This window comes from Vidua macroura, unplaced genomic scaffold (genome assembly GCF_024509145.1).
Source record: "Vidua macroura isolate BioBank_ID:100142 unplaced genomic scaffold, ASM2450914v1 whyUn_scaffold_170, whole genome shotgun sequence".
NCBI classification, from domain to species: domain Eukaryota; kingdom Metazoa; phylum Chordata; class Aves; order Passeriformes; family Viduidae; genus Vidua; species Vidua macroura.
In genome coordinates, this window is record NW_026530561.1 from 14520 (window position 1) to 25747 (window position 11228).

The following is an 11228-nucleotide window of genomic DNA, read 5'->3' on the forward strand; positions in this document are numbered from 1 at the left end:
TCCCATATCCCATTATCCATTTATCCCCCTATCCCCATCCCATATCCCCATCCCTATATCCCTTATCCATTTATCCCCCTATCCCATATCCCATTATCCATTTAACCCTCCATCCCCCATCCCATATCCCCACCCCTATATCCCTTATCCCTTTATCCCCTATCCCATATCCCATTATCCATTTATCCCTCTATCCCAATCCCATATCCCCATCCCTATATCCCTTATCCCTTTATCCCCCTATCCCATATCCCTTTGTCCCTCTATCCTTCTATCCCCCATCCCATATCCTTTTATCCCCCTATCCCATATCCCATTATCCATTTATCCCTCCATCCCCCATCCCATATCCCCACCCCTATATCCCTTATCCTTATATCCCCTATCCCATATCCCATTATCCATTTATCCCCCTATCCCCATCCCATATCCCCATCCCTATATCCCTTATCCATTTATCCCCCTATCCCATATCCCATTATCCATTTATCCCTCCATCCCCCATCCCATATCCCCATCCCTATATCCCTTATCCCTTTATCCCTCTATCCCATATCCCTTTGTCCCTCTATCCTTCTATCCCCCATCCCATATACTTTTTTTCCCTCTATCCCATATCCCGTTATCCATTCATCCCATATCCCATTATCCATTTATCCCCCTATCCCCATCCCATATCCCCATCCCTATATCCCTTATCCCTTTATCCCCCTATCCCATATCCCATTATCCATTTATCCCCCTATCCCCATCCCATATCCCCATCCCTATATCCCTTATCCCTTTATCCCCCTATCCCATATCCCATTATCCATTTATCCCTCTATCCCCCTATCCCATATCCCCATCCCTATATCCCATTATCCATTTATCCCCCATCCCATATCCCATTATCCATTTATCCCATATCCCATTATCCATTTATCCCTCCATCCCCCATCCCATATCCCCATCCCTATATCCCTTATCCCTTTATCCCCCTATCCCATATCCCTTTGTCCCTCTATCCTTCTATCCCCCATCCCATATCCTTTTATCCCTCTATCCCATATCCCGTTATCCATTCATCCCATATCCCATTATCCATTTATCCCTTTATCCCATATCCCTTTATCCATTTATCCCTTTATCCCCACCCCATATCCCCCTATCCCATATCCCATTATCCATTTATCCCTCTATCCCCATCCCATATCCCCATCCCTATATCCCTTATCCATTTATCCCCGTATCCCATATCCCATTATCCATTTATCCCTTTATCCCCATCCCATATCCCCATCCCTATATCCCTTATCCATTTATCCCCCTATCCCATATCCCTTTGTCCCTCTATCCTTCTATCCCCCATCCCATATCCTTTTATCCCTCTATCCCATATCCCATTATCCATTTATCCCTCTATCCCCATCCCATATCCCCATCCCTATATCCCTTATCCCTTTATCCCCCTATCCCATATCCCTTTATCCATTTATCCCTCTATCCCATATCCCATTATCCATTTATCCCTCTATCCCAATCCCATATCCCCATCCCTATATCCCTTATCCCTTTATCCCTCTATCCCATATCCCTTTGTCCCTCTATCCTTCTATCCCCCATCCCATCTCCCATATCCATTTATCCCATATCCCATTATCCATCTGTCCCTTTATCCCGCTATCCCTATGTTCCCTATCCCATATCCCTTTATCCCTCAGTCTATTTAACCCCCATCCCACTATCCCGCTATCCCGATATCCTCTATCCCATATCCCATATCCTTTATCCCACTGTCCCCTATATCATATCCCCCTATCCCATATCCCGTTATCCGTTTATCCGTTTATCCGTTTATCCGTTTATCCCTTTATCCCTTTATCTCTTTATCCCTTATCCCATATCCCATATCCCAATATCCCTTTATCCCATCTACCAAAACCCAAATCCCTTTTTCCCACATCCCATATCCCATATCCTATATCCCATATCCCAAATCCCACGTCCCAAATCCCTTTATCCCACATCCCATATCCCAAATCCCAAATCCCTTTATCCCAAATCCCAAATCCCATATCCCATATCCCATATCCCAAATCCCACATCCCAAAACCCTTTATCCCACATCCCATATCCCAAATCCCAAATCCCTTTATCCCAAATCTCACATCCCACATCCCAAATCCCAAATCCCACATCCCACATCCCAAATCCCAAATCCCAAATCCCACATCCCAAATCCCACATCCCAAATCCCATATCCCATATCCCATATCCCACATCCCACATCCCAAATCCCAAATCCCATATCCCATATCCCATATCCCATATCCCAAATACCAAATCCCAAATCCCTTTATCCTCCATCCCTCTCTCCCATTTCCCGCTCCCTCCCGGCGCCGTTTCCCGCCAAACCCAATTCCCTGCTGCCCTCTAGCGGCCACAAATCCCGGGAAAATTCATCCCAGGAGCCCATCCCGGAATTTTGGGATCCCCGGAATTTTGGGATCCCCGGAATTTTGGGATCCCAGGAATTTTGGGATTGCAGGAATTTTGGGACAATCCCTCGGGATCTCCTGGCTCATCCGTCTTTCCCACCGCAGGATGAGAAGAACCAGATGATGACCACCAACGTCTGGCTGAAGCAGGTGGGAGATGGAACCGAGCCGGGAATGGGATTTGGGATTTGGGATTTGGGATTTGGGATTTGGGATTTGGGAATGGGATTTGGGAACGGGATTTGGGATTTGGGATTTGGGAATGGGATTTGGAGAACCAGCTGATGACCACCAACGTCTGGCTGAAGCAGGTGGGAGATGGAACCAAGCCGGGAATGGGATTTGGGATTTGGGATTTGGGATTTGGGATTTGGGATTTGGGACTTGGGATTTGGGATTTGGTAATGGGATTTGGGATTTGGGATTTGGGAATGGGATTTGGAGAACAAGATGATGACCACCAATGTCTGGCTGAAGCAGGTGGGAGATGGAACCGAGCCGGGAATGGGATTTGGGATTTGGGAATGGGATATGGGATTTGAGATTTGGGAATGGGATTTGGGATTTGGGATTTGGGATTTGGAAATGGGATTTGGGATTTGGGAGTGGGATTTGGGAACGGGATTTGGGAGTGGGATTTAGGAATGGGATTTCGGATTTGGGAAAGGGATTTGGGAACATCCCTGCCCAGGGTGGTTTGGGGACATCTCCATGGGTCTCTTCCATGGATCTGTTCCATGGATCTGTTCCCTGGATTTGCTCCGTGGATCTATTCCCTGGATCGGCTCCATGGATCTGCTCCATGGATCTATTCCCTGGATCTGCTCCATGGATCTGCTCCATGAATCTGCTCCATGGATCTGTTCATGGATCTGCTCCATGGATCTGCTCCATGGATCTGTTCATGGATCTGCTCCATGGATCTGCTCCATGGATCTGCTCCATGGATCTGTTCATGGATCTGCTCTATGGATCTGCTCCATGGATCTGTTCATGGATCTGCTCCATGGATCTGTTCCATAGATCTATTCCATTGATCTGCTCCATGGATCTGTTCCATAGATCTATTCCATGGATCTGGTCCATGGATCTGTTCCACGGATCTGTTCCATGGATCTGTTCCCTGGATTTGCTCCATGGATCTATTCTATGGATGTGCTCCATGGATCTGTTCATGGATCTGCTTCATGGATCTGCTCTATGGATCTGTTCCATGGATCTGCTTCATGGATCTGCTCCATGAATCTGCTCCGTGGATCTGTTCATGGATCTGCTCTATGGATCTGCTCCATGGATCTGCTCCATGGATCTGATCTGCTCCATGGATCTGCTCCATGGATCTGCTCCATGGATCTGCTCTATGGGTCTGCTTCATGGATCTATTCCATGGATCTGCTCCGTGGATCTGCTCCACGGATCTATTCCCTGGATCTGCTCCATTGATCTGCTCCATGGATCTGTTCCATAGATCTATTCCATGGATCTGGTCCATGGATCTGTTCCACGGATCTGTTCCATGGATCTGTTTCCTGGATTTGCTCCATGGATCTATTCTATGGATCTGCTCCATGGATCTGTTCATGGATCTGCTTCATGGATCTGCTCCATGGATCTGCTCCATGGATCTGCTCTGTGGATCTGCTTCCTGGATCTGCTCCATGAATCTGCTCCGTGGATCTGCTCCATGGATCCGTTCCATGGATCTATTCCCTGGATCTGCTCCATGGATCCGCTCCATGGATCTGTTCATGGATCTGCTCCATGGATCTGTTCATGGATCTGCTCCATGGATCTGTTCCCTGGATCTGCTCCATGGATCTATTCCCTGGATCTGCTCCATGGATCTGTTCCATGGATCTATTCCATGGATCTGTTCCATGGATCTGTTCCATGGATCTATTCCCTGGATTTGCTCCATGGATCTGTTCCATGGATCTATTCCCTGGATCTGCTCCATGGATCCGCTCCATGGATCTGTTCCATGGATCCGCTCCATGGATCCGCTCCATGGATCTGCTCCATGGATCTGTTCCATGGATCCGCTCCATGGATCTGTTCATGGATCCGCTCCATGGATCTGTTCATGGATCTGCTCCATGGATCTGTTCCATGGATCTGCTCCATGGATCTGCTCCATGGATCCGCTCCATGGATCTGCTCCATTGATCTGTTCCATGGATCTGCTCCATGGATCTATTCCATGGATCTGCTCCATGGATCTGTTCCATGGATCCGCTCCATGGATCTGCTCCGCGCGTCCCGGCAGGAATGGAGCGACTACAAACTGCGCTGGGATCCGGCGGAGTACGACAACGTCACCTCCATCCGCGTGCCCTCGGAGATGATCTGGATCCCGGATCTCGTCCTGTACAACAAGTGAGGGACGCTGCCGGCACCGAGAATTCCTGGGAGAGCCGGGAATTCCCAAAATCCCTTCCCTGAATCCCTTCCTTAAATCCCTTCCCTCCCCTGAATGCCTTCCGTAAATCCCTTCCCTAAATCCATTCCCTTCGCTTCCCATTGATTCAGTTCACATGATCCAATCCCATCCCATGGATCCCATTATCCCATCCCATGGATCCCATTATCCCATCCCATGGATCCCATTATCCCATTATCCCATCCCATTATCCCATCCCATTATCGCATCCCATCCCATGAATCCCATCCCATGATCCCATTATCCCATCCCATGATCCCATCCCATCCCATGGATCCCATTATCCCATCCCATTATCCCATTATCCTATCCCATTATCCCATTATCCCAACCCATTATCCCATTATCCCATCCCATTATCCCATCCCATTATCCCATCCCATTATCCCATTATCCCATCCCATGGATCCCATTATCCCATCCCACTATTGCATTATCCCATCCCATAGATCCCATCCCATGGATCCCATTATCCCAGTATCCCATTATCCCATTATCCCATCCCACCTTCATCCCGTCTCCAACCAAGGCTCATCCCAAGGCTCATCCCAAGGCCATTCCTGACCATTCCTGGCCATTCCCTGTTTTCCAGCGCCGATGGCGAGTTCGCCGTGACTCACATGACCAAGGCCCACCTGTTCTCCTGTCCCATCCCATTGATCCCATTCCATCCCATCCCATCCCATCCCATCCCATCCCATCCCACCTCCATCCCTTCTCCAACCAAGGCTCATCCCAAGGCTCATCCCAAGCCCATTCCTGACCATCCCTGGCCATTCCCTGTTTTCCAGCACCGATGGCGAGTTCGCCGTGACGCACATGACCAAGGCCCACCTGTTCTCCTGTCCCATCCCATCCCATCCCATCCCATCCCATCCCATCCCATGGACCCCACTGATCCCATTATCCCATCCCATCTTCATCCCTTTTCCAACCAAGGTTCATCATCCCAAGGCTCATCCCAAGCCCATTCCTGACCATTCCTGGCCATTCCCTGTTTTCCAGCGCCAATGGCGAGTTTGCCGTGACGCACATGACCAAGGCCCACCTGTTCTCCTGTCCCATCCCATTGATCCCATCCCATCCCATCCCATCCCATCCCATGGATCCCATCCCACCTTCATCCCTTCTCCAACCAAGGCTCATCCCAAGGCTCATCCCAAGCCCATTCCTGACCATCCCTGGCCATTCCCTGTTTTCCAGCACTGACAGCGAGTTCGCCGTGACGCACATGACCAAGGCCCACCTGTTCTCCTGTCCCATCCCATCCCATCCCATCCCATCCCATCCCACCTCCATCCCTTCTCCAACCAAGGCTCATCATCCCAAGGCTCATCCCAAACCCATCCCAAGGCTCATCCCAAGCCCATTCCTGACCATTCCTGGCCATTCCCTGTTTTCCAGCGCTGACGGCGAGTTCGCCGTGACGGACATGACCAAGGCCCACCTGTTCTCCTGTCCCATCCCATCCCATGGATGCCATCCCACGTTCATCCCTTCTCCAACCAAGGCTCATCATCCCAAGGCTCATCCCAAGGCCATTCCTGACCATCCCTGGCCATTCCCTGTTTTCCAGCGCCAACGGCTAGTTCGCCGTGACGGACATGACCAAGGCCCACCTGTTCTCCTGTCCCATCCCATTGATCCCATCCCATCCCATCCCATCCCATCCCATCCCATCCCATCCCATCCCACCTCCATCCCTTCTCCAACCAAGGCTCATCCCAAGGCCATTCCTGACCATCCCTGGCCATTCCCTGTTTTCCAGCGCCGACGGCGAGTTCGCCGTGACGCACATGACCAAGGCCCACCTGTTCTCCTGTCCCATCCCATCCCATGGATGCCATCCCACCTCCATCCCTTCTCCAACCAAGGCTCATCATCCCAAGGCTCATCCCAAGGCTCATCCCAAGGCTCATCCCAAGGCTCATCCCAAGGCCATTCCTGACCATCCCTGGCCATTCCCTGTTTCCCAGCGCCAACGGCGAGTTCGCCGTGACGGACATGACCAAGGCCCACCTGTTCTCCTGTCCCATCCCATTGATCCCATCCCATCCCATCCCATCCCATCCCATCCCATCCCACCTCCATCCCTTCTCCAACCAAGGCTCATCCCAAGGCTCATCCCAAGCCCATTCCTGACCATCCCTGGCCATTCCCTGTTTTCCAGCACCGATGGCGAGTTCGCCGTGACGCACATGACCAAGGCCCACCTGTTCTCCTGTCCCATCCCATCCCATCCCATCCCATCCCACCTCCATCCCTTCTCCAACCAAGGCTCATCATCCCAAGGCTCATCCCAAACCCATCCCAAGGCTCATCCCAAGCCCATTCCTGACCATTCCTGGCCATTCCCTGTTTTCCAGCGCTGACGGCGAGTTCGCCGTGACGGACATGACCAAGGCCCACCTGTTCTCCTGTCCCATCCCATCCCATGGATGCCATCCCACGTTCATCCCTTCTCCAACCAAGGCTCATCATCCCAAGGCTCATCCCAAGGCCATTCCTGACCATCCCTGGCCATTCCCTGTTTTCCAGCGCCAACGGCGAGTTCGCCGTGACGGACATGACCAAGGCCCACCTGTTCTCCTGTCCCATCCCATTGATCCCATCCCATCCCATCCCATCCCATCCCATCCCATCCCATCCCATCCCATGGATGCCATCCCACCTCCATCCCTTCTCCAACCAAGGCTCATCCCAAGGCCATTCCTGACCATCCCTGGCCATTCCCTGTTTTCCAGCGCCGACGGCGAGTTCGCCGTGACGCACATGACCAAGGCCCACCTGTCCTGGGACGGGACGGTCAAGTGGGTGCCGCCGGCCATCTACAAGAGCTCCTGCAGCATCGACGTCACCTTCTTCCCCTTCGACCAGCAGAACTGCAAGATGAAGTTCGGCTCCTGGACCTACGACAAGGCCAAGATCGACCTGGAGAACATGGACCACCAGGTGGACCTCAAGGACTACTGGGAGAGCGGCGAGTGGGCCATCATCAACGCCGTCGGCACCTACAACTCCAAGAAGTACGACTGCTGCACGGAGATCTACCCCGACATCACCTTCTACTTCGTCATCCGGCGCCTGCCGCTCTTCTACACCATCAACCTCATCATCCCGTGCCTCCTCATCTCCTGCCTCACCGTCCTGGTCTTCTACCTGCCCTCGGACTGCGGCGAGAAGATCACGCTCTGCATCTCCGTGCTGCTGTCCCTCACCGTCTTCCTGCTGCTCATCACCGAGATCATCCCGTCCACCTCGCTGGTCATCCCGCTGATCGGCGAGTACCTGCTCTTCACCATGATCTTCGTCACGCTCTCCATCATCATCACCGTCTTCGTGCTCAACGTGCACCACCGCTCGCCCAGCACCCACGCCATGCCGCGCTGGGTCCGGAGCTTCTTCCTGGGTTTCGTCCCGCGCTGGCTCTCCATGAAGAGGCCGCCGGCGCTGCCGGCGCTGCCGGAGGGCGCGGGGGGGACAACACGACCACGCCGGCGCGCGGCTCAGCGCGTCCCGCTGCTGGCTGGAGACCGACGTGGACGACAAGTGGGAGGAGGAGGAGGAGGAGCGGGAGGAAGAGGAGAAGGCCTATCCCAGCCGTCCCGGGGAGTCCCGGGAAACCCAGTTCCGCTACGGCCAAGGCGGGAAAGCGTCCGGGGGTTCGGGATCCCGCGGATCATCCAAGGGGAAGAAGGAGGAGGAGGAGGAGAAGGAGGAGGAGGAGGAGGAGGAAGGCTCGGAGCAGGGCTTGGCGCTGTCTCCCAGGATTCTGAAGGCCCTGGAAGGGGTGCAGTACATCGCGGACCACCTGCGGGCCGAGGACGCCGACTTCTCCGTGAGTTCCGGCATCCACGGGTGGGGATGGAGGTCCCAAAACTGGGAAATTCTGGGATCTGTGGAAGTTGCTGGAGATCCCAAAATTGGGAAGGGAAGTTCTGGGATCCAGTTTTGACTCCTGAGATCCCAAAACTGGGAAGGGAAGTTCTGGGATCCACGGATGGAGCTGGAGATCCCAAAATTGGGAAATTCTGGGATCTGTGGAAGTTGCTGGAGATCCCAAAATTGAGAAGGGAAGTTCTGGGATCCAGGTTTGACTCCTGAGATCCCAAAACTGGGAAGGGAAGTTGCTGGAGATCCACAGAGGGAGCTGGAGATCCCAAAATTGGGAAATTCTGGGATCTGTGGAAGTTGCTGGAGATCCCAAAATTGAGAAGGGAAGTTCTGGGATCCAGGTTTGACTCCTGAGATCCCAAAACTGGGAAGGGAAGTTCTGGGATCCACGGATGGAGCTGGAGATCCCAAAATTGGGAAGTTCTGGGATCTGTGGAAGTTGCTGGAGATCCCAAAATTGAGAAGGGAAGTTCTGGGATCCAGGTTTGACTCCTGAGATCCCAAAACTGGGAAGGGCAGTTCAGGGATCCACGGATGGGGCTGGCAATCCCAAAATTGGGAATGGAAGTTCAGGGATCCACGGATGGGGCTGGAGATCCCAAAATTGGGAAGGGAAGTTCTGGGATCTGTGGAAGTTGTTGTAGATCCCAAAATTGGGAAGGGAAGTTCTGGGATCCAGTTTTGGTTCCTGAGATCCCAAAATTGGGAAAGGAATTTCTGGGATCCACAAATGGGGCTGGAGATCCCAAAATTGGGAAGGGCAGTTCTGGGGTCTGTGGATGGGGCTGGCGATCCCAAAATTGGGAATGGAAGTTCTGTGATCCATGGATGGGGCTGGAGATCCCAAAATTGGGAATGGAAGTTCTGTGATCCATGGATGGGGCTGGAGATCCCAAAATTGGGAAGGGCAGTTCAGGGATCCATGGATGGGACTGGAAATCCCAAAATTGGGAAGTTCTGGGATCTGTGGAAGTTGTTGGAGATCCCAAAATTGGGAAGGGAAGTTCTGGGATCCAGTTTTGGTTCCTGAGATCCCAAAATTGGGAAAGGAATTTCTGGGATCCACAAATGGGGCCGGAGATCCCAAAATTGGGAAGGGCAGTTCTGGGGTCTGTGGATGGGGCTGGAGATCCCAAAATTGGGAAGGACAGTTTTGGGATCCGTGGATGGGGCTGGAGATCCCAAAATTGGGAAGGGCAGTTCTGGGGTCTGTGGATGGGGCTGGAGATCCCAAAATTGGGAAGGGCAGTTCTGGGATCCGTGGATGGGACTGGAGATCCCAAAATTGGGAAGGGCAGTTCCAGCATCCGCGGTTGCTTCCCAAGGACCCAAAACCAGGGAGGAGATCCATGATCCATCTCCCACCTCCATGGACATTCCCGGTCTGCAGGATCAGCCAAGGGTTCCTCCAGCTCCCGTTGGCTTTGGGAATGTTGGAGATCCCTCTCCCACCCTCGGCGCCCGGCTCAGGGGCCTCATTCCCGCTTTTCCCAAAGTGGATTCGGAAAACCCCGGGCGGGACCAGCTCTGCCCTGGGAATCTCCATCCCCCACCTCAGGATTTCTCGGAAAACTCCAAACCTTTCCCAGAACCGCGGTGTCTCCTCACCCCGAGGAGATTCCCAGGAAGTTCTGGGTGGTCTCCCAATCCCACGAGATTCCCGGGAAGGGATTCCCCGGGGGATTCACCGCCCTTTTCCCGCCGGCAGGTGAAGGAAGACTGGAAGTACGTGGCCATGGTGATCGACCGGATCTTCCTCTGGATCTTCATCATCGTCTGCCTCCTGGGCACCGTGGGGCTCTTCCTGCCGCCCTACCTGGCCGGGATGATCTAGGACGGGGCCGGGACGCGGTGGGAATGGTGGGAATGGTGGGAATGGCGGTGACCGCATCCCGCCGGGCGCCGGTGGGGACGTGGAGCCGTGGGAAGATCTCCAGCGGGAATGGAGGGTGGAGGAAGGGGTGGGGTGAGGGGTGGCCCGGGGGTGGTGGTGATGGGTGTGTCCGGGGGTGATGTGGGACATCCCACAATCCCATGATCCCAGGAGGTTGTGGGACAGGGATTGCGTGGTTGGTCAGTGCAGAAGGAACACGGACATGATCCCATAATCCCATGATCCCAAAATCCCACCATCCCACCGTCCCAGGAGGTTGTGGGACAGGGATTGCGTGGATGGTCAGTGCAGAAGGGACACGGACGTGATCCTATAATCCCGTGATCCCATAATGCCATGATCCCACCATCCCAGGAGGTTGTGGGACAGGGATTGCGTGGATGGTCCATGCAGAAGGAACACAGACATGATCCCATAATCCCGTGATCCCATGATCCCATGATCCCACAATCCCACCATCCCGTCATCCCAGGAGGTTGTGGGACAGGGATTCTGTGGATGGTGCATGCAGAAGGAACAT

General features: G+C 53.2%; 1 protein-coding gene across 1 annotated transcript; it reads left to right on the forward strand.

The window, feature by feature from the left end:
- The first annotated feature begins 7677 nt into the window (after positions 1–7677).
- Positions 7678–10648, forward strand: CHRNA2 (cholinergic receptor nicotinic alpha 2 subunit). The gene is given in 3 exon segments (XM_053969305.1): positions 7678–8403; positions 8405–8758; positions 10523–10648. Coding segments are annotated over 3 exon segments (1191 nt in total). The 5' UTR covers positions 7678–7692.
- Positions 10649–11228: the final 580 nt, after the last annotated feature.